At 40.4% G+C, this 22,935-nt stretch overlaps 1 protein-coding gene across 1 annotated transcript; it reads left to right on the forward strand.

The window, feature by feature from the left end:
* Window positions 1–2,678: 2,678 nt before the first annotated feature.
* Window positions 2,679–22,155, forward strand: VGLL1 (vestigial like family member 1; the record flags this gene model as incomplete). Its single annotated transcript, XM_080653518.1, has 4 exons — window positions 2,679–2,880; window positions 13,350–13,769; window positions 15,954–16,025; window positions 20,890–22,155. The coding sequence occupies 4 exons, from the start codon at window positions 2,679–2,681 to the stop codon at window positions 20,931–20,933; spliced, it is 738 nt and encodes a 245-aa protein (XP_080509644.1). The 3' UTR covers window positions 20,934–22,155.
* Between the last annotated feature and the right edge of the window lie 780 nt (window positions 22,156–22,935).

Below are 22,935 nucleotides of genomic sequence, written 5' to 3' on the forward strand. Positions count from 1 at the left end.
TATAATTATCCTTTTTAGTAGTTGGAATAATTAAGCTCTAGTATCTAGCAGTTTTGATGATAATACAGCATTGTTGTCTATATTCACTGTATTGTACACTAGATCTCAAGGACTTATATACAACTTGTTGTAGATTTATACCTCAAACAACATCTGTTCCTGTTCTCTGATCACCGCCATCTTATTTTCTGTTTTTACAAGTTTGGCTTTTTAAAATTCCACATCTAAGTGATAACATGCAGTACTTGTCTTTCTCTGACTTATCTCATAATGTGCTCAAGGATAATACCTTTGCTTTATTTCTACAACTCTGGGTATGTGAATATATCTTGTGCTTTGTCACTGAGGAATAATTTATCTAGAGCAAAATTCACAAATCTTAAGTGCTCAATCTGATGATTTTTGACAAATGTATACATCCATGTTAATTTTCACCCTCGACAAGATGTAGGACATTCCCAGCACCCCTGGGAGTTTCCTCCTGTCTTTTCCCAATCTCTACCTTACAAGCAACCACTTTTCTGACCTCTATAACTAGAGATTGTGCCTATTCCATGTAAGTGGATCATATAATGTGTTTCTTTGTGTCCAGCTTTATTTCACTCAACATGTTTTTGTGATTATTCCATGATGTGTGGATTTGCTCCTTTTATTGTTGAATAACATTCCATTGTGTGAAAATGCCACAGCTAGTTTATTTGTTCTCCTGGTGACAGAGATTGGGTTGTTTTCACTTTGGGGCTATTTATTTATTTATTTTTAAATCTTTTATTGATTTCAGAGAGGAAGGGAGAAGGAGAGAGAGATAGAAACATCAATGATGAGAGAGAATCATTGATCGGCTGCCTCCTGCACACTCCCTACTGGGGATCAAGCCAGCAACCCAGGCATGTGCCCTTGACTGGAAATCAAACTCGGGACCCTTCAATCCACAGGCTGATGCTTTATCCACTGAGCCAAGTCGGCCAGGGCTGGGGCTATTTAAATAAAGTTGCTATGAACATTCACGTACAAGTCTTTGTGTGGACATATATTTGCACTTCTTTTGGTTATATGTACCTAGAAGTGGGATTGCTGGGTCATGTGGTATGGGTATGCTTAACTTTATAAAAAAACTACCAAACATTTTTTCAAACCAGTTGTCCACATGATTTTTGAAATAATCATATAATGGATACATTTTTCAAGTAGTGTCTGATTATACTTAGTGTGTCCGTCAACCAGGGGGAACAGATTGATGTACTCAATCAAAGGCTTCTGTAGACAATATAGTCCAGTTATGACTGGGGCTAGAGTGATTCTGAAAGGAGAATTATTTAGAAAGCGTCTCCTGCTGACTGCCAGATTCCTTCCTAATGTCCCCATCATAAGCTGTTAACACTTCTAGCAAAACCATAAAAGAATAGTCTGCAGAATTCATATACTACAATCTCTTCATTTTACCCAAGAGGAATCTGAAGCCCAGAGAGGCCATGTGATTTCCCAAAAGTCAACCCCAGATCCTCTGACTCCTCTAATTGATATTATTTCCTTGCATTGTGCTGTCTCTGCATGAAATGGCATTCAGCTATTCAGCCATTGTTTAATGAATACCTATATTGTGCTAGGTGTTACAGTTAAAGAAATGAGTAAGAAAAAGTCCCATCCTAAAAGATCTCATAGACAGTACTATTCAACTCCCCTCATTTCATTATATTCACAAGAATGAATGTATTATAGGTGTCTTTAGCCTGAGCACAAGGGTGCCCAATGGTAAAGAAGCAATCAGATGGGCTACTTCTCTTGTTAAAGGAAGGCCACAGCATGTCTTGATTGCCCTTCCGTGTGCCATTTACTGGCCTGGGTGCAAAAGGTAGCCTCTGCCTTCAGGAAGTTCAAGGTAGAATACAATGATAGAGGCCAACCTTAAGACAATTCAGTAAACAGTTATGAACATCTGCTCTATTTCAGGCCCTGATCTAGGTGCAGAGGATATGGTAGTGAGCAGAGCTGACAATCTTTCACATTTGCAAGAAATGTGTATGTGTGTGTGTGTGTTTTTTGAGATCTGCATTTGGTTCAGAATATATCTCTATGGAGGTCTTATTACTGGAGTGGTAATGCTAGTTGTAAATGCTAGTTTCTAAAATTGGGATGGGGTGGGTGGGTGAAGGCCACCATCATACCTAGATTTTGGTATCAGGGGGCGTGGGAGAATTTGATGTGTTTTATTCTCTTGCATGGAAGTGGTCAAGATGGAAAGCAATGCTTACTATGACTATGACAATTGAAATTGTCAATACACACTGGATTGCTTAGTCAGGGAACCTCACCCTTTTTTCCAGGGGGATCATGTAGTTCTGGGAGGAGGAAGGCACTTCCCCAGAAAGCAAGTAACCTCATGATTTGGCCTCATTATTATTTTTTTCTTTCATTTCCTAATGCTCTTCTAGTCATGTTGCCAGAAAATTCTTCTAATTTGTAAGAAAGGGCCCCTTCTGTTGTTTCCTAAACACTAATCAGATCAGGCTCCTCAGCTGGTCCTCAGAGCAGCACAGCATGGTTGTTGAACTTTTACTTGGTAGGAGCTAATTGCTTGCCCCCCAAGGATGCTGCTCATCCAAACTATAGCCAAGCCACTTGGAAAAATAGTGCCAATAATATTTCACGTTTGATCTGCAGCTATCACCTGTGTCACAATGGAAGAAATGAGTATGCGTGCCACCCAGATGCAGAAGCCTATAAAGACTGAGTGGAATTCTCGGTGTGTCCTTTTCACCTATTTTCAAGGGGACATCAGCAGCGTAGTGGATGAACACTTCTCCAGAGCTCTGAGCAATGTCAAGAGCCCCCAGGAATTGAGCCTCTTGAGCCAGAATGGAGATGTGATCCTGAAGAATGGTGAGCATGTTGTGGGGGAAGAGGCTGGAATTTCCAATCAAGGCTATCACTGAAAGATAGTTGTCTGATTCTCTTAATGCACATAGACATGTATATATTTGTTGAAGGCAAGCCACATTGTCAGAAAGATGCTGGCACCCCTTTCTTAGAAGTTTAATGTGATAATGGACACTGTTTAATCAAATTAGTTCACCTATTTCATTTTTTCTCAATTGTGTCAAATGCTGGCTGGATTAACTACTCGGTATACAATAAGAGCACCATAACTGTTTGCTATTATTACCTTTATCAGTATTATTATTATTATTATTATTTATTTATTTATTTATTTTATTTTTTTAATAATATATTTTATTGATTTTTTACAGAGAGAAAGGGAGAGGGATAGAGAGTCAGAAACATCGATGAGAGAGAAACATCGATCAGCTGCCTCCTGCACACCTCCCACTGGAGATGTGCCCGCAACCAAGGTACATGCCCTTGACCGGAATCGAACCCAGGACCCTTCAGTCTGCAGGCCGACGCTCTATCCACTGAGCCAAACCAGTCAGGGCTATTATTATTATTATTACTACTACTATTACTACTGGCCTCACAGGGGCAGGAAGACCAAAATATTCACGATATAAAAAAGCATGTCCCATATAAGTACACCCAGACTCCTCTCTACTAATAGTGGATGATCTGATGGCCAGGGATGGGGCCAGAGAGAGGTAGATGGAGCCTTACCACAACCCTCTTTGCACCCTTAACAGTATCAGGGGTGGCTATTGAATTAAGTATTTAGTAATTATTTTAAAATATACATTCTTATATCTCAAAAACAATTATTTCAAGAGCTATGTAAAAATGTGCTCATCAAAATATATGTTTGGAGAAAGCCATAAATAAGCTGGCAAGGCCTGCAGTATGGCTTTTATGGACCCTAGACACTTTGCTTCATAGGCCCATTCCTCCGTAAAGATATGAAAAAGGACATTTTATCCTAAAATTGCATAAAAACAAATATAATCCAGGCTGCATTCATTTTATATATTCATTATAATTATATTTATTTTTTCTTCCAATTTTAAAAGCAGTTAAAATATTTATTTTCATGTATTCATGGGCCCTAGACACTGTACTTGCTGTGCCTAATGGAGAAGTCACCTTGCCAGATGGATGTGATTTGATAGGGCTCTTTATCACCTTTTTGAAATGTGCAAATAGACCAGGGTCTGATTGATTTTTTTAAAATATGTTTTTATATATTTTTAGAGAGAGAGGAAGGGAGAGGGAGAGAGAGAAAAACATCTGGCCCTGACCTGTGACCTTTCGGTGCATGGGATGATGCTCAACCAACTGAGCTATACCAGCCAGGGCAGGTCTGATTGATTTAAGAGCTCTTCATTGCAGTTGCTGAGCACACATTGAATGCCTTGCTTCCACTGGAAAACGTACATGCCTCCAAATTGGACATTTTGTGCAAAGCAGCCATGCAGGGCCTCTGCCCCCATAGGAAGAGCTCCTCTGTTTTTAGATGCCATCACTCTGGCTTTGTTCTTTGGATTTGGACAAGGAGTTGGTATACATCTGATGTATTTACTCACCTTTGCAGAATTTACTTTTCTTTAAGAAATTTATTTTCCACTCAGGAGATGTGATTTTCTTAGACACTCTTGTGGATTAAGTAAACATGTGGAAGGCGATGTGGTAGTAGCATATAATAAAGGAAATGCTGTAGATCTTGTTAAAATGGGAACAAGGAGGTAGATGGAGAGGTGAGGAGGTGATGTTCAAGAGTGTGCTGAGTACTTCAGAGCAGGAGAGGGAATTATGGATCTTGAGTCATTTGGGGAATTGATAGGTGGAAACTGGGATTCAGAGGATCTATCTGGCCCCAAAGAAGGGACAAAACCCCAGGCTCTTTATGGACAGACAAGATATTACTAATTTTGGTTCTTTGATTTAGATCTAAATACATTGGCTTGGATTCATTACAGTCATTCCTTTGTAAGTACCATCCATCCATAGTTCCTCACTTCCTTTATTCTGCTTGCCTGGTAAAACCTAACCTGAGATAAAACCAATTCTTAGCCGAAACCGGTTTGGCTCAGTGGATAGAGCGTCGGCCTGCGGACTGAAGGGTCCCGGGTTCGATTCCGGTCAAGGGCATGTACCTTGGTTGTGGGCACATCCCCAGTAGGGGGTGTGCAGGAGGCGGCTGATCGATGTCTCTCTCTCATTGATGTTTCTAGCTCTCTATCTCTCTCCTTTCCTCTCTGTAAAATTTCAATAAAATATATTTAAAAAAAAAAACAAAAACCAATTCTTAGCCTATTGACCCATTTCTGTGCTTCATTTTGTAGCAACACTCAAAAGTAGTGTCCATGCACATTCTGTCCTCTTCCTCTCCTTTCCTGCTCTCTAGAATCCACTCCTCAAGTTTCATCCTCATCACTCCTTGAAATTACTTTTATCAACGTGAGCCAGTGACCTCCACTTTCCAACTCCAATAGTCCTCTGTTCTCATCTTATTTGACCTATGAACAACATTTGCTGCAATTGATTACTCCCTCCTTTTGGAAATACCTCCTTCACTTGGATTCTATAACATCATACTCTTCACTTTCCTCTTACTTCCCTGGTTACTACTCTTCAATCTCCTTTGGTAGATGTTCTTTTCTCTTCAACTTCTAAATGTTTGAGGCTCCAGGACTCAGGTCTCAGACAAATTCTCTATCTACATCCAGTCCCTATGGGATCTCTTTCTTCTCTTTGTCTTAAATACCATCTGTATGCTGATCAATTTCAAATGTATATCTCCAGTCAAAGATGGATTTCAGACCCACTTATCCAGCTGCCTACTTGATACTTTCACTTTATGCATCTAATAGGAATCGCAAAAAAAACAAACAAAAACAAGCTGAACTATTAATCTTCTTAATCTGCTCCATTCATAGTCCCTCCATCTCAGTAAATGGCAGCTGCATCTTTCTAATTAATTGGAGTCATGTTTAACTCCTCTCTTTATCTCACATCCCATATCCAATTATTAAAAAAATTCTGTAAGTTCTACCTTCAAAATATCTCCAAGATCTTACCACTTCACCCCATCTTCACTGCTATCGCCTTGGTCCAAGAAGCCATCATCTCTCCCCTGGATTTTTGCAGTAGCCTTTGCCCTTGCTCTCCTTCAGTCTATTCTCATGATAGAAATCAGAATATACCATTAAGTAAAAGCCATATCATAGCACTCTCCTGTTCAAAATCCTCCAACAGCTTCCCATCTCACTTGAAATCAAATCCGAAGTTTTTAATGGGGCCCTACCTCATCTGGGCCCATTATCTTTCTGATCTCATATCCTGCCACTTCCCATCTTATTCACTCTGGTCTATCCTCCTTGTTATTTGTAGAACGTGCCAAGTACAATCCTGCCTCAGGCCCTTTGCAACATCTCTCCCCTCTCCCTGAACTGCTCCTTCCCCATATAACTACACGACTTATTCTTTCTTCATTCAAGTTTCCATCCGAATGTCCTCTCATCATGCAATCCTTCTCTGAACAATCTATTACAAAATAGAACCCCAAACCCTCTGTCTTACCTTTTTAGCATTTGTCACCATTAGGCATCTACACTAATAAAAGAGAAAGATGCAAATTGACGGTACCTTCATGACCCCCACCAGCCAATCAGGAGTGAATATGCAAATTAACCCAACAAAGATGGTGGGTTAATTTGCATACATATCTCCCTCCCTTGCTCCATGGCCGAGAAGATGGGGGCATTCTGCACCTCCTCAGCTGCTCTGGGCCTCTGGGAAGCATGGGAAGGCAGAAAGGTGGCTCCAGGCTGGAGCAAAGGTGGTGCCGGCAGCCAGGGGAAGGGAGGCTCATTCTTGCATGAATCTTCATGCATCGGGCCTCTAGTATTATATATTTATGTGCATCTTGTCTCTCCCCACATCCTATACTCTAAATTTCATGGCAGCAGGGACTCAACCTGCTAACTGCTGCTTTCCAATGACCTAGCCCAGTGGTCGGCAAACTCATTAGTCAACCGAGCCAAATATCAACAGTACAACGAATGAAATTTCTTTTGAGAGCCAAATTTTTTAAACTTAAACTATATAGGTAGGTATATTGTTATTAACTTAATTAGGGTACTCCTAAGCTGGCCTTTGCTAAAAACTCAAGGGGCCAAAGAGCCGCATGTGGCTCGCGAGCCGCAGTTTGCCGACCACTGACCTAGCCCAATGCCTGACACATGAAAGGTGCTCAATAAATAGTGCTTGGATTAATGAAATTGTTATTTGGATCACAGGGTATTGATGTCTGCCACAGATAGAATCACTATAGAGAGGGAGTATCATGTGGTATACAGCTTTAGAACTAGGCAGTCTGGGGCCAAGCTAGCTTCAACATTTATTAACAATGTGATCTCATGTACATCACTTCATCTCTCTGTGCCTCAGTTTCCTTATCTCTAAAATTGAGTATTATTTAACTATAAGAATCAATAAGATAATTCATGTCAAATGGCATATAGTAAGTGTCATGTAGGTGTTAGTTAGTGGTGGTGGCACCAAAGCTTGACATGTGTTTTTGATTGTCTAGAGTGGATATGAGTGCCTGCGTTCAAAACATTAGAATCACAGAGCAGCAGGCCCCTGCTGTAAGTCTCCAAGTTGTTCCGGGGCTTCTACTGTGTGGCAGCTGTACTGTTTCTCATGTATTTTGACTTCACTCTATTCCATAAAGCCCTGGTCCACTAAAACTCTGGCACGTGGCCATTGGTTGCCCAAGCCAGCCTTCCCAAGCCAAACAAAGAGGCAGTTTTCATCTCCACTTAACTTCTTGGTTGTTGCATTTTCCCTGAAGTGAATCGCAGATCCTTTGACTGTGAAGATGTCTTCCTTAAAGAGTGTAGTGTGGACTAGGCAAATGTTTGTATAGCTAGTTGTGCAAAGGAAGGAGAAAGCCAGTCTTCCTCAAGGCTTCTCTTATTGCAGTTAGGAGTCATGTTTCTCATAAGCTCTGCCTCAGAAGAGGGCCACATGCTTCTCACTGGAGATGTTATATGAGATACCTGCAGCTTCAAAAATAATGAGAAATGTGTTAGGTGGCCATTCCTGACTGACCATTAGCATCCTCTGAGTCCCTGAGCCATGCCTAGAACAGGCTTCCATTCATGGGCTCCCAGCACTGACTGGCCTACATTCTAAGGGTGCTCTGTCAAGCCAAATATGCAAATCCCAAACATAGGTCTCTGTGGCTAGAAAATGCCATCGAATTTCCTGGCTGCTTTTCCCAAATCAAAGTTGTTGTTGTTGTTTAAGTAAGTTTACGTATGTATAATTTATACTGGCTGTACTTTTCCCTTTAAAAAAAGGACATTGATGATTTCAGAATAGATAACTCAAAAAGCTTCAGTAGTTACCATTATGGAAGGCACAGTCCTGGTGCACATCCCACCCTACATTCTTCCTGTTGCACCCCTGATTCCAGCCCCAGGCCTGGCAACACTGCTTGAGGGCTGCTGAGAAGGTGATGGTGCACACCTGAGTGCCTAGGGGCCTTTTATAGCCTTTCTAAAAGGGTCGCAAAATCCTCCCTCCCTTGCTCCATGGTCTAGTGAGGGTGAGAAATAAATGTTGGGTTTCTTTTTTTAGTGTGAATAGCTGTATGAGATAGAGTCATCCTAGTTTTTTATGACCCATGTGAACACTGACAACTTGGTGTCTTCCTTTTTAGCCAGGGAGAGGAAACTGCCAATGTATATTGAACTCCTATTGGATGCCAGGCACCAGGCTACAATTACTGCATCCGCTTCAGTGTTTATAAAGGTCAAAGATGGACAAACTGAATCAATGTTGTTAGAAGATAGGAGATGGGTTATTTTGGGGTATGGGGGTTAGTGACTGGATGTGGGCATGAGGGGGGCTTCTGGGATGGCGGTCATATTCTGTTTCTTGATCTGGTTGCTCATTACTCAGTTTGTGAAAACTCCCCAGCTGTATACTTTATATTTGTACGTTTTTCTGCATGTGTGTTGTACTTCACAAAACCACTTTACAGTGGATTTCTATATCCTCACAGAATAGGAACTGCAACCCAGAGAGGGTAAATGACACGGTGCATCTCACAAGCGAGTGATAGAGACTGAAATCCAGGTCAGTCAGACTTCAGAGCCAGTCTCTTGACTACTTCACTGTCCTGCCTTTGTAGACTCTGACAACACCCTGGCAAGAGAGTTAATAATGCCCATAAGAACTATAGCTAATACTGTTTACAATGGCTAATATTTACTAAGCACATACTTTCTGTGAGTGAGACCTCTTGTTAGGGTGTATCACATGGATGATCTAATTGAATCCTCATACCAACTTACTGGTTAACTCTTACTGTGTCCATTTCATGGTAAAGAAACTGAGGTTCAAAGAGTCTAGTGACTTGTCCAGGATTCCACAGCTAGAAAGGGGCAGCCATTCATAAGCAAATCAGTTTGACTGCTCTTAGCCACTTTCTGTATTTCACATGTTCTGTATTTCATCTCCATTTTCAGTTGGGAAAAGGAATCTGGATAAATCACCAAAACACTAGGTATCTCAGGGAAGTGATTGTGAAGTATGGTGAGGGACTGAACAGTACCCCACCCCCACTCCCAGTGCCTAAGAACAGGACTGTCTCCTAAAAGCTGTCCCTCTATCTCTGGTATTATTTTTATCTTAGCTAATACAAACAATATAATGCAAAGAAGGCAGAGAGGAGAGAGTCAATGTGTGCAGATTGGGCAGGCCAAAGTTTGGACTTTCATGGTGCAAGATGTGGGTGTGTGTTCTGAGGGATCTCAGTTTCAATTTAATCACAAAGCAGGATTTGTATTAAAGGCAGAGACAGAGAGAGAGAAGGAAGGAAAGAAGAAAGGATGGATTGAAGGGAATCAGGCATTTATGTGTTGGTCTTATCATAATTGTGAACCAGAGTCAATGAATCGAGGTTTTTTTAAAATTTTTACTTTAAAATAACTTTTTCTAACCACAAAAATAATGTGTTAATTTTTGAAGAATTTAGAAAACACGGGAAACAATCAGGGCACAAAACCACGTATGCATCTATGCACACATACTAAGTTTTGCAACATAACATTATTTTGCACAAAATGGGTTGTAACTTTTTTTAATCGACAATAGTCATATATCTCTCGCTATGCCATTATATGTTCTACTACAACATCAAGAATATCTTCCTTATAGACATACCAAATCTATTAAAAGTTTTAGACATTTACGTTATTGCCAATCTTTAACTGTATTATAAATGCCACTTTGAATCATTGTGGCTAAATTTTTACATGCATCATTGATTATATCCTTAAAATAAATTGCTATCAGTGCAATGATTGGGTCAAAGAGTACACACTAATTTTAGGGTTTTGACATGTACTGACAAAGTGCTCCCCAGAAGTGTTATGCCCATCTGCCACCCATCCAACCCTAGTAGTGTGGGGAAATGCCCATCTCACAGTACTCTTTGCAATGTTGGAGAGGCATAACCAGTAAGAGCATGAGGATTGGAATCATACAGATTTATCACTTGCTAACTGTGTAAACTTAGGCAAATTACTTTAACCTCTCTGAGTCTCTATTTTCTCATCTGGGTTGCAGTATAAGACCATGTATGTAGAGTGTTAAGCAAAGTGTCTGCTCCATAGTAAGTGCTCAATAAAGAAAAGCTTTTATAGATTTATAGTTGTTCTTGCCCATCTCTGACATAATCTTCCCTGGGAATGGACAAATACTGAGCACAGGCTTCTGAAATCTCTTTTAGAGCCAGTATCTATTCGATCCTCCACATAATCCCTGAAGTGCTACTGCTGCTGTGGGCTTTTTTGTTTAGTCCTTTCCTCTCTTCCCTTTCTGGCACTGAGGGCAGGACACTCAGGCCTCATACATTACCATTTTGCTTTTTCCTAGGTTGATTACATGAGTGTTGCAAACTAGGAAAGAAACCTATGAATATGAGCCCAAACTGGGTTTATAAACCAAAATAATGATTAACAATAATAGCAATAGCTATCACTATTGAGGGCCCATTATGTACCAGGAACTGTGCCATGTCCTTTACATGGATTGTCTCATTTAATTTCACAACAGTCCGAGAGGCTCAGAGGTGGGAGGGGACATGCTCAGTGTCACACAGCTTGGAAGGAGCAGAGCTGGGATTAGACTCCAAGCCTGTCTGACATCTGACATCAAAGTCTGTGCTCTTAACCACTTTGCATGCTGTTCTCATCAGTGTAGAAAGATTTAATGGAGAAGTATGTGTTTGTGCATATGTTTGAGAATGGATACATGTATGTGTAAGCGTATGTGTACGTTCATTAGAATAATATTTAGTCAGGGCCTACTAAGTGCCAGGCACTGTGCAAGTTCCCGAGAATATGGTGGTGAACAAAAGAAAAATTATCTCAGTCCTCTCAAAGTTTACTGGCTAACAGAGAAGGCCAATAGTGAGTGAATGAATAAATGAAGAAATTACAGATTAGGATTACTGCTATGAAGGAAATAAACAGAACATAGTCATAGTCAATAGCAGGATAACAAACTCTAGATTGGAGGGTCAGGGAGATCCTTTCTGAGAGTGCATTCAGTGCCTAGGTCATATGTACGATATCAGTAAGGCCAGTTCAGATGGAAACTGTCTAGTAGTCAGAGGGTATACATTGTTTTTAATTTGTTCTTAAGACATGTAGTACCCCCATTGAATACAAAGAACGGACAAGATTATACTTAGTTAGCTTAATCACTCTATTTGTGCTATACAGTGCCCTGTATTGGTACTGGCCTGCAGATATCAGTTTTCAAAAGTAGCATCCATCCCCAGGAACAAATCTTATTATATGTTTCCTTGCCCTTGATTTCACTGAAAGAGGCCAACCATTGTAAATGATGTGAAATGTTGGGCAGAATGTCTGTGCCACGTAGGTTAGGGCTTTTTTGCTGTTATCTATATGACATCAAAAAGCTATGGTGGTTAGTGGGAGCACTCCAGTATCACTGGGTAGACCTCTCAGATGTTTTTTTCTTGTACAGAATCCGGGCAAACTGAACATTCAGAAGAGCCGAGAGAGGCACATGTGGAGGGAAAAGAGACCAGACAACCTCTCCAGCCTTCCAACCTTCCTCTGTCTCTACACCCATGTCCCCTTCATTATCTTGGATAGTTGAGAGGCTCCAAGCTTTAAGTATCTGCCAAAACTCTCTCCCTCTTCCCCTTTTGCTTGAGTGGGTATTGAGAATAGAGAAAACATCCATCATGAAACACCCATGTCATGAACTATCCTAGACTTCTTGAGAACTGAAATTCTGCTGCATTTATAGGTACAATTAGAATTAGTGTTTCTGAGACCAAAGGTGCCTCTATCCTCATTAGTTAGTCCGCAAGAAGAAACTAAGTTACTGCTTGACCTTGAATGCTTTGCTTATGTAGGAAGAGGTCCAAACAACCATTTCCCTACCCCATCACTTATCACTCCATCTTAGATTCCTACTTGGCTAATCTGCTTTGCTAACTTGGTCCAGTCTCCTAACATCCCTATGCCCCAAATCCCTCTTGAAAATTGGGTTTCAACCCCTAGATTTGTGTAAGTTATGGACATAGGCAAGTGTTACACTCCTTATAAAGTTCTGTAGAGTCTTCATAGTCTGTGTACTTAAAGGATCAGCTATAAAATAAAGCCAAACAACAGCAACAACCACACACAAATCACCTTTAATCAAGCAATCATTCTAGAAGTTTCCCTGAGGGGCTAGTTGGACAAGGATGCAGAAATGTATATACAAACGTGTTCATCACAATGTTGTTAATATGACAAAATTACAAATAACTGAGTTGCTCACAAATACAATGTTTGCTAGTCATGTTACTACCTAATGATAGAATACTGTGCAACCATTTAAAAAGCTGATGTTGGCTCCATTCATCTCTATGGGGGATATTTGTGGTATTTTAATGATGTGAAAGCAGCCTTAAAAACAATATGTGATGTGAAAACAATGCAGCCCTGGCTGGGTAGCTCAGTTAGTTAGAATGCCATCCCAATATGCCAAGGTTATAGTTCGATCCCCAGTCAGGGCACATATAAGAATCAACCAACGAATGCATGAATGGGTGGGACAACAAATTGATGTTTCTCACTCTCCTCCCTTCCTCTCTCTTTCTCTCTCTTTCTAAAATCTCTCTCCTCTCTCTAAAATCAATAAATAAAAATAATACAATGCATACATGAATACAAACAAATCATAGTAAGAAATACACCTAAAGGTGGACAATGGTGGTCTCTGGATATTATGATGAATTATTTTTTAAATCTTTTCTACATTTCTTCACATTAAAAAATATATTATTAACCAGAAAAATTAAGTTACTTCCATTTTGAAAACAATAAATATACACCTAACATATCTTCTAAATCTTTCCTTCCCAGATAGTGACATGCCTCCAAATCAGTGGCGTTTCTCTTCTCAGTGGACAAAGCCACAACCAGAAGTATCTTTTGCAAATGGCACCGTCAACTGCATCACGAATGGGTTTGGTCCCATGGCTATGGATCAGTACCCACTGCCCCTGACTGGGAGTCCCTCTGTTCAGTCTGGTGAGCTGTGGCATTTCTCCTCCCGAACCAGCCCAGGCTCTCCAGAGCCAGAATACCCTCATGCCTTCTCTTCTGGGCACCTGGTTCCAGAGGTCCAGCCTAATGGGAAATATGAGTCCCTCCTAAATTTGCTCCAGCAAGAGAGATGTGTAGCCTATCCTCAGCAATCTGCCATGTGGGAGAATTGCAACTCCGCCCAAGCAGCCAGAAGCACGGGACTGCCCTTCAACCTGCCTTCCAGCTCAGTCCACTGTAAGTAAATGCTTGCCTCTGGGTGGTTGGTGTTGAGAGTGAGTTGGCATGAAGTGGGTTGTCAAGATTAATTGCTGTTACTCTGGACATGGGGGTTCTGAGGGACAGAATGTTCTGCTTAAATGTTCCATATATCTTCACAAGGCTTCAGTGACATTCACAGTTTAATGAATAAAGGGTTATATAGAGAGCCAGTCAGATGAACTTGACCTGGAATATTCATCCAGTCTGTTGACTTGGACTTATCCTAGAAAAATGATGGCTTGCTGCCTAAAATTGTAGGGGTCTGTATTCACCTCACTGTGAGCCACCAAATAATACATTTATAAAACAGGACTCCTGCCCTGACCAGTTTGGCTCAGTGGATAGAGTGTCGGCCTACGGACTAAAGGGTCCCAGGTTCGATTCCAGTCAAGGGCATGTACCATAGTTGCGGGCACATCCCCAATAGGGAGTGTGCAGGAGGTAGATGATTGATGTTTCTAACTCTCTATCCCTCTCCCTTCCTCTCTGTAAAAAATCAATAAAATATATTTAAAAAAACAAAAAACAGGACTCGGTGCTATACCTCTAAGCTAAACCTCTATTCTCCAAACAGGTTGGCAACTTTCAATGATGTCAGGCTCAGGCAAAAACAAGGGCAATATATACCAGCCATCTGCTCCACACATTAAAATTCAAAGCAACTGTAGAAGCATCCTATTGCTGCCTGGAGACCATGACAGTGCCTGTGCACTTGGCTCCTCCTGCTTGGTTTTCCTTGGAGTCCTGTTCCCTGATCATCACCCATCCCACTGAACTAAAACACTTCTTCACTTACCCACTCATTCAATAAATATTTAATTAGTGCCTACTAGATGAAAAAGACCCATAAAAAAGATTCCTTTCTTTGTAAAAATGTGGGAAAGAATTGGCCCCGGGGTACATTTTCACCAAAAGAGCAACCCACTCTGCTATAAGATTTGCCTTTCATATGAAATACTGGAGATATACACTGAGTGGCCAGATTATTAGGATCTCTGAATGCATAATAATCTGGCCACTCAGTGTGTGTGTGTGTGTGTGTGTGTGTGTGTGTGTGTATATATATATATATATATATATATATATATATATATATATATATATATATATTAGAGGCCCAGTGCATGAATTCGTGCATGGATGGGGGCCAGCCTGCCTGCTGGTCGAACTCCTGGTCAAGGGGACAATTTTCATATTAGCCTTTTATTATATAGGATATACACTGAGTGGCCATATTATTATGCGTTCAGAGATCATAATAATCTGGCCACTCAGTGTATATATAATAGTTTCATGGGGCCAAGTCTGCACTCTGGGTGAATTTTCTTTTATAGTTCTCAAATCCATAAATATCTGTGGTTCTAGTGTCCCATGCCTGAAATAAATTGCTAAAAGCTGCCTTTACTCTGAACTAAGTATATAGTACACAAAGGGTCTGTTCAGCATAGCCTTCCTAAGTCAGACCTTGTGTTCCATCCTAATGTTGAAAAAATTTCCCATTAAGATACCAGTCCATCATTTCCAGAGTTTGATTAAAAATGTAAATATTTAAAAAGAGTAAATTATAAAAATGTCATGATTGGGAAACATATGAAAATTCCTACCCTATATTCTTTGTCAAAAATCTGTTTCTACTATATTCAGAGGGAAGATTAGGCCAACTGTGTTTGTGTATATGCCTGTGTATATACACAGCAGAGCCCTGTTTCAACAGTTGGTTAGAACACATATGGCTTAAATTATTGCCTCCCAAGCATAACTCTATATAGTTTATATCCAATCCAGCAAATACTTAGTGAGCTTGTACTATAGGCAAAACTATAAGGCAGGCACATTCTCAAATGTTTGTCACTACAGTCTTGACTGCTGCAAACTCTTAGCACTTTTCTGCTAATGTTGACATTAGTCATATTAATTAGTGACTGATGCTTCCATATCTGTTGAGGAAGTTAGTGACCCTTACTCAGAAACACTGCCTAGAAGATGGGGACAAGGCCCAGGGGACCTTAAAAACAGACGCTTTTTTGTAGCATCTAAGAGAAAATATACCAAGTGTCCATAAACGGAGGAGCAGCTGATTTGGAGGTGCTGGGGTACAACTAAGCACTTACTAACTTAGCCCTAGGAATTTCATTTTCAATCATATTTTTTCTTTACTAGGTAAGAAATATTTCCGCCCAGATCGTGGATCTGCCAGTGCCAGCCTTGCCAATGCCAGCCTTGCAAGTGGAAGTAAGTATATAGTTCTGCTCTGTGTCCTGAGAACAAACTTGTGGAGAAGCTTGTGGTGTAAAAACCAAGACTTTTAACAACTGAAAAGACTCTCATTTGTATTACTTAGTATTTTCATAGTTAGAACTTGTTTCATAAGAATCTCAAAGATTCCATGCACTTGGAATCTTACAAAATTCTTGACCATTTTCTTATTTTAACATAGATGCAACTCTATTGAGTTTTTGTAAAAATCTGAGCTGGATTTAACTGAGGTTACCAAGGTGACTCAGAAAAATGAACAAGTTCATAAGATTAGCTTGCTCTGTCCCAGATGTCCAGTTTTCAGCCAAGAACACAGGGCCACCCCAGAACTCTACAGTCAGGGAAAATGACACTGGAGACAAAAGGCCAGGACTATGGGCTTCACACTCAATTTGAAAGTGGTGTCAGTAGGAACTTACAAATGAGGACAATCTGGGTGGAATGACATGAGGATTTTTTTTTTTTTTTTTTTTTTTTTTTTTTTTTTAGAAAAGCCAGTGTAAAGAACTTTTATTGCAATAATAAAACTTGAAACTCATATGTAGTGCAGGGGAGGTGGGTGGGAGGTAGGCAGCAATAATTTCTTTCACCAAATCACTACACAGGACAGCAAAGGAGTAAGAGGAGGGAAAAAAAACCCCAGGAAACTTTGAGCTCAGCAGGGGGAGGTGAGCATCAAAACAGGAGATGCTGAAGCTGTGATGACCAGTATCATTTTCTTAAGACAACACTGAAGGATTTGTCATGATGGCTGGACTTTTATTGGGTTTTAAGTGTCTACAAACAGCACCTTCAATTTAAACTTTTGATTAAAGTTCTTAAAATTTAGGGAGTGGAGCCTGGATAGTTATGACATTCTAAAAGTTGTGAATATCTACTGGAAAAAACCCCACAGGATTGGGGGCTGTCGGGGGAAGCCATGCCATGAAGAAGGCTTCAGAGGTCTCTGCTGGCCCGGGGTTGGATACCTGTAGTGTCCAACATCGCAGTGAAAACGATTTGCCTTTAAAAGGCAGAGGGTTTAGGGAGAGTGGGGTATGCTGCCACATCCACATAGCCAGCAACTGCAATAGTGCCTAGCACAGAGGTCAATGCATATTTTATGAATGAGTGAATGCTGGAAACAATAAAAACATTGATAATGGAAATGGTACAAATATATCTGCCAATGTAGTACAAATTATTTTGTTTGAAGCCCTTGTCTGAGAGTAACAAATAAACAAGCCACAAACCACCCTGAGTGATTAATTGTACATGCCCCAATGAGGAGATGGATTTAGGGCTGGTTCAAGAGCCTTAGCATGGCTGAGTCAGATTTTGTATCAGTCTCTGCCCAAGTGAGTGAGCTCTGCTGGGCTTCTAATTAATGAAGTCAGGATTATAAAGTCTCCTAAATACTTGTTAATAATTTATACATTTTTAAATTGTATTAAATTGTAAGCCTTAGAATTATTGAAAATTTGATATGTTTAATTGTTCTAGGCCAAAAATAATAGCAACATGTATGGGTAGTGACTATGAGCCAGATACCTCACACACCATCCTGCTCAATCCTCACAATAACCTCATGATAGGCATATGAGTGTATCTTAGGCGCTTTACACATTAGGTTTTCAGTAAATAGGGATTGAACAAATGAATAAATATTCCTATTTTATAGATGAAAAGACTTGCTTTAAGATCACAGCAAGAAGCAGAGGTATCTCTGCTTTCACAGTGTCAAAATATGATCAAAATCATAAATTACAATAATAAAAAAGAATTCCAACTTAAATTAAATATGTACAATAGTGAAAATTAGCAACTGGTAAGATTGTTTTACTGTATCTGGGTTCAATGTCTATCTGTGGCCAGGACACTATCCTAGAATAAGCAGAGGGATGTAGAAGGCTTAGAAAGCATGCAAAGGAGCAATATTACCTTAGGAAAGGGGCAGGGAATGAGCTTTCACGTGGAGAGTAGTTAAGGAGAGGTGGCTATCCTGCCACTTTGGCTCTTAACAGAGGGATGCAGAAGAACATGGCAACTGGGAAGGGGCAACTTAGGGCTCTGAATAAAAGGATCAGGAAACACAGAAAAACCCATGCATGCTCTTAGTCAGTCTCCCAGTCTTGCCTGATGGTGAGAACCATAGGGGGGAGTTAGTGAAATGCACAGACTCTGCACCCTCACTTTTTGGTTTGATAGATTTGTCATGGGACTCAGTTGCCTCTGTATATTTGATTCTTTATATATTTTATATTAACCTGATTTCAAAGTGAACTGGATGAACCTTTCAGTAGGAATTTTGGTAGTTCTGAAAGATTTCCTATGTGAGGCCCCAGATAAATTTTTGTAAAAAGAAGGAAGGCAGAGTCTCCTCCTGTCCTTCCAAAATGGCCTAGTCCCCACATGTAGGCTATCAGGTACCTCAGATGCAGTGACCATGTGGAAGAGAAGAGCAATCAGCCAGAGGGGTGGTCAGATTTTCTCAAGGTGATTTAAAAACTTTGGTGCCAAAATTTTTAGTGAATTTTATTTTTTTCATTGGTAGAAATAACACTGGATATATATAGCTTCTATGTCCACAGATAATAATAGCATTGGTATTGCTATTTGCCAGACTACATATGAATAAAACTGTCTTCATCTCTCTCCTCATAGAGTCTAGTGGGAAAGGCACCCCCCACCCCAATAAAAGGAAAAACAACAAATTTGTAAGTTATGATTAAGTGCGGCGAAGGAACATACAAGGTGTTGAAATAGGGAAAGATGGGGGGCAACTTTGTATAAAGTGGTCAAAGAAGACTTCTTGGAGGAAGTGGCATGTGAACAGAGGCCCGAAAGAAGTGAGGGAGCCAGCTTTAGGAAGAGTTGGGGTAGAGATGGAGGGAGGTGGAGTAAGCTGCCCCCTGCAAAGACCCAGAAGTATGAGAGGAATGGGTAAAAGGTCAGTGTGGCCAGTGTAGTGAGAAATAGAGTAACACAAAAGCAGGCTGGAGAGGTAGACAGGGACCAGATGACAGAGGGTCTTATGGGTCATGCTGAGAATTTGGATTTTATTTTCTAAGTGATTTGGTGAGCCCTGGAAGACCCTTATTAAATCCAATGTCCACTTAACGAGGTCACAAAAGCTGTGGTAGAGAGGATAGTTTGAAGAAAGGCAAGAATGAAAACAGACCAGTTTGGGGGCAAGAAGCATGAGAAGATGTTAACCTGGATTAGATTGCAGGAGTGGAGATAGAAGTATATGTATCTGATATCTATTTGGGAGGTTTAGCTCTTAGGATTTTCTAATGCTCTGGATGAGAATGGCAAGGAAAAGGAGTTCGATGATGGAGGCGAATGAGGATAACTTCATGGGTGAGGTCATTGAGGAGATCTAAGGGACATAAGGAAGCATTGCCATTTGCTAGGAAGAGAGAACATTCTACTGTTGAAAGTGTACCAAAAAAAAAAAAAAACGATACAGGTACAAATATATTTACAGGCTTGTTTGTGGGGAGTTACAAGGTACTAATCAAATGATTTATATTTTCTCATTCAAATATGGGGCAAGATCATTAGCTGAGATTGAGAATGTGTGATATTGGGCACTGGGAAAGCAAGCCTTCTGGTAGACAAATATGAGCAGGATTTCTGAGTGCTAATCTTAAGTCTGAGATCATGAATTTTATGTGGAAATAGCTGGGTTGTGTGATTTTCACCAGTGTTGTTACATTAGTGTAATGCACAGAGAAGGCAAATGGTGAGGCTCAGCCAGGGTTGAGGTTTTGGCAAGTTAGTATGATGGATCAAGAAAGAGGAAAAAGAGTCTAGGGTATTTCGCAAGTGAGTGATTATCACAAGGGACCATAGTGTCTAAGCTGCACAAAGACTGAAACAGATAGATGGAGGGTGATGGGTAGTGGAGGTTGATGGAATGGAGGATTAGATTATGTAAAAATGCAGTAATAAGACTAAGCCAATGAAATGGGGAGTGGTGGTTGGAGAGTAGATGTTTGAAATTGAGATGACAAGGGTACCACCTGTATAGATGATGACAAAGTCTAGTATGTGACTATGGGAATGTCTGATTGAGGTAGAGTGAAGTAAAAGGTCATCAGGGATGAGGAGAATGGCAAGAATCACAGAAGTGAAGAAAAATAAGAACCAATATCTACCTGTAATAGAAGTGCTATTACTATGCAGTTAACATAGAAAAATTGAGGTTTACATAGGTTAAGTAACTTGCCCAAAGTTAAGGTGAGTAAGTGCCAGAGTCAATTTTTTTCTGACTTCAAAAGTCTTGGTCTTGTCCAGTAAGCTTGAACTGTAGTGTGACCACAAATTCCACTTTACTACAAATAAAGACACTGCCTCTTTAACAAAATAATAGCTTAACATTCACTGAGCATATATATGCCAGGCACTGTTCTAAGGGTCTTACAACATGTGTTTAACTCACTTAATCCTTCCAGGATCTTAAGAGGCAGGTATCATTAGCAATCACATTTAACAAACAGGGGAAGTGGAGCTCAGATAGCTTAGGTCAGTGGTCGGCAAACTCATTAGTCAACAGAGCCAAATATCAACGGTACAACGATTGAAATTTCTTTTGAGAGCCAAATTTTTTAAACTTAAACTTCTAACACCACTTCTTCAAAATAGACTTGCCCAGGCCGTGGTATTTTGTGGAAGAGCCACACTCAAGGGGCCAAAGAGCCACATGTGGCTCGCGAGCCGCAGTTTGCCGACCACGGGCCTAGGTTAACTTGCCCAAGGTCACACAGCTAGGCAGTGGTGAGGTCAAGGTTCAAACCTGTATTCATTTAACCCCCAGAACCAGCTTCTTCCTCATCATGCTTATCTTGTTTTTCAGAAAGCCAGTATCCAGAGAGAAGAAAAGATTTGTTCTTTTACTGAACTTCAGTTTAAAGAAAAGAATTCCTTTTGCCAAACCTGCTCATGATTTTCTACTGTGAAACCAGAGGGTCTAAATACAGCACGGTCTTTTTCTCTTTTTGTCACTAAAGAGCACTGAGTCTGGAGCAAGTTTCCATTCTCCCTAAAATTGTACACTTCTCTTCCTTGGCACCTATACCCTATGGCAGGGGGTTTAAAATTTGCTAAGTGATCCCCAGCACATAAAATCATTAGATGGGGAGCATGGAGGCCCACCTGTTTGCTCATCCCACCCTGCCACTGCACCACTGCTCTCCTACTTAGAAATCATAGTCCTTTTACTTTCTACTATCAGGGTCTTTCAAACCAAGACTGACTGTGGGGTATTCTATGAGGTTGTCCTATTTTTCCAATTGAATAGAGATACCAGGATCAGCATTAAGCTTTCCAAGCTTAACCAGACTGTGATCAACTTCACTCCTGCCTTTACCAAAATCAAAATGAAAAAATGGGGTGGGCAAGGTAATGGGTTGAGGCTGTCCATTCCCCTCATCCTCAAAGTCTGGAAGAAAACTGAGAAGGTCTCAGGATGACCCTGATGAATGAAATAGTTTCACTTGGAAATTTAGATTCCTCAATTCTAAAAAACTGATTCCAAATGGAATTGCTGAGAAATCCGAGGACTAACTTATTGGAAGTTAGTTAGCAAACTGCCTCATTCGAAGTTGGGCCTGGAGTAATTTTTGTATCCCAAGCATTTATTAGCCGCAGTTTCATGAGTTCCTGTCTGCCCTAAGTCTGAGGGTGAGGTCTCTGGAGTATTCATTTGGATCTTGGCGGCACCTTGAAGCTTTCCACAGGGGCCAACATAACTTCCATAAATTTTCCTTTAGCTCTTTCACTGTTAGTAGCATCTGGGAAAATTAATTTTTTTTCAGCACAGAACCTTTGGGGCCACCCATGTAGATAACACACAGTATCTTAGATGGACTAGAGGTGAAAGGAAAGGGTTGGTCCAAGACATAGCGGCAAGATCTCCCTGCAGATTGTTCCTAATAAAATGACAAATTTCTCCAAACTCATTAATCTCTCTAACATAGTAGACAACCTTGCATCCACTATGAGCTTGGTACTTACCATGTGACAACCCTGGAAGACCCTGCAGTCAATGTTCCCCACTCACACTCCACTTGTTCCTGTGTACTGCTCAGAGGGTGAATAATAAAATTTCACTTTTCTGGATTGTGCTGTTCTTTTTTTTCAATTTTTAATTTCTTTATTGATTAAGGTATTACATATGTGTTCTCATCCCCCCATTAACCCCCACCCCCTACTCATGCTCTCACCCCCCTATTGTCTGTGTCCATTGGTTGGGCTTATATGCATGTATACAAGTCCTTTGGTTGATCTCTCCCCCTTACTCCCACCCTCCCCTACCTTCCCTCTAAGGTTTGATGGTCTGATCCATGCTTCTCTGTTTCTGAATCTATTTTTGTTCATCAGTTTATGTTGTTCATTATATTCCATAAATGAGTAAGATCATGTGGTATCTATCTTTCTCTGACTGCTTATTTCACTTAGCATAATGCTCTCCAGATCCACCCATGCTGCTGTAAATGGTAAGTATTCCTTCTTTTTTTTACCGCAGCATAGTATTCCATTGTGTAGATGTACCACAGTTTTTTAATCCACTCATCTGCTGATGGGCACTTAGGCTGTTTCCAAATCTTAGCTATGGTGAATTGTGCTGCTATGAACATAGGGGTGCATATATCCTTTTTGACTGGTGTTTCTAGCTTCTTGGGATATATTCCTAGAAGTGGGATCGCAGGGTCAAATGGGAGTTCCATTTTTAGTTTTTTGAGGAAACTCCATACTGTTCTCCACAGTGGCTGCACCAGTCTGCATTCCCACCAGCAGTGCAAAAGGGTTCCTTTTTCTCCGCATCCTTGCCAACGTGCTATTCTTTTTAAATATATATATATATATATATTTATTGATTTCAGAGAGGGAGAGAAAAATA

The sequence above is a fragment of the Plecotus auritus genome, assembly GCF_963455305.1.
Source record: "Plecotus auritus genome assembly, chromosome: X".
In the NCBI taxonomy this organism is placed as follows: Eukaryota; Metazoa; Chordata; class Mammalia; order Chiroptera; family Vespertilionidae; genus Plecotus; species Plecotus auritus.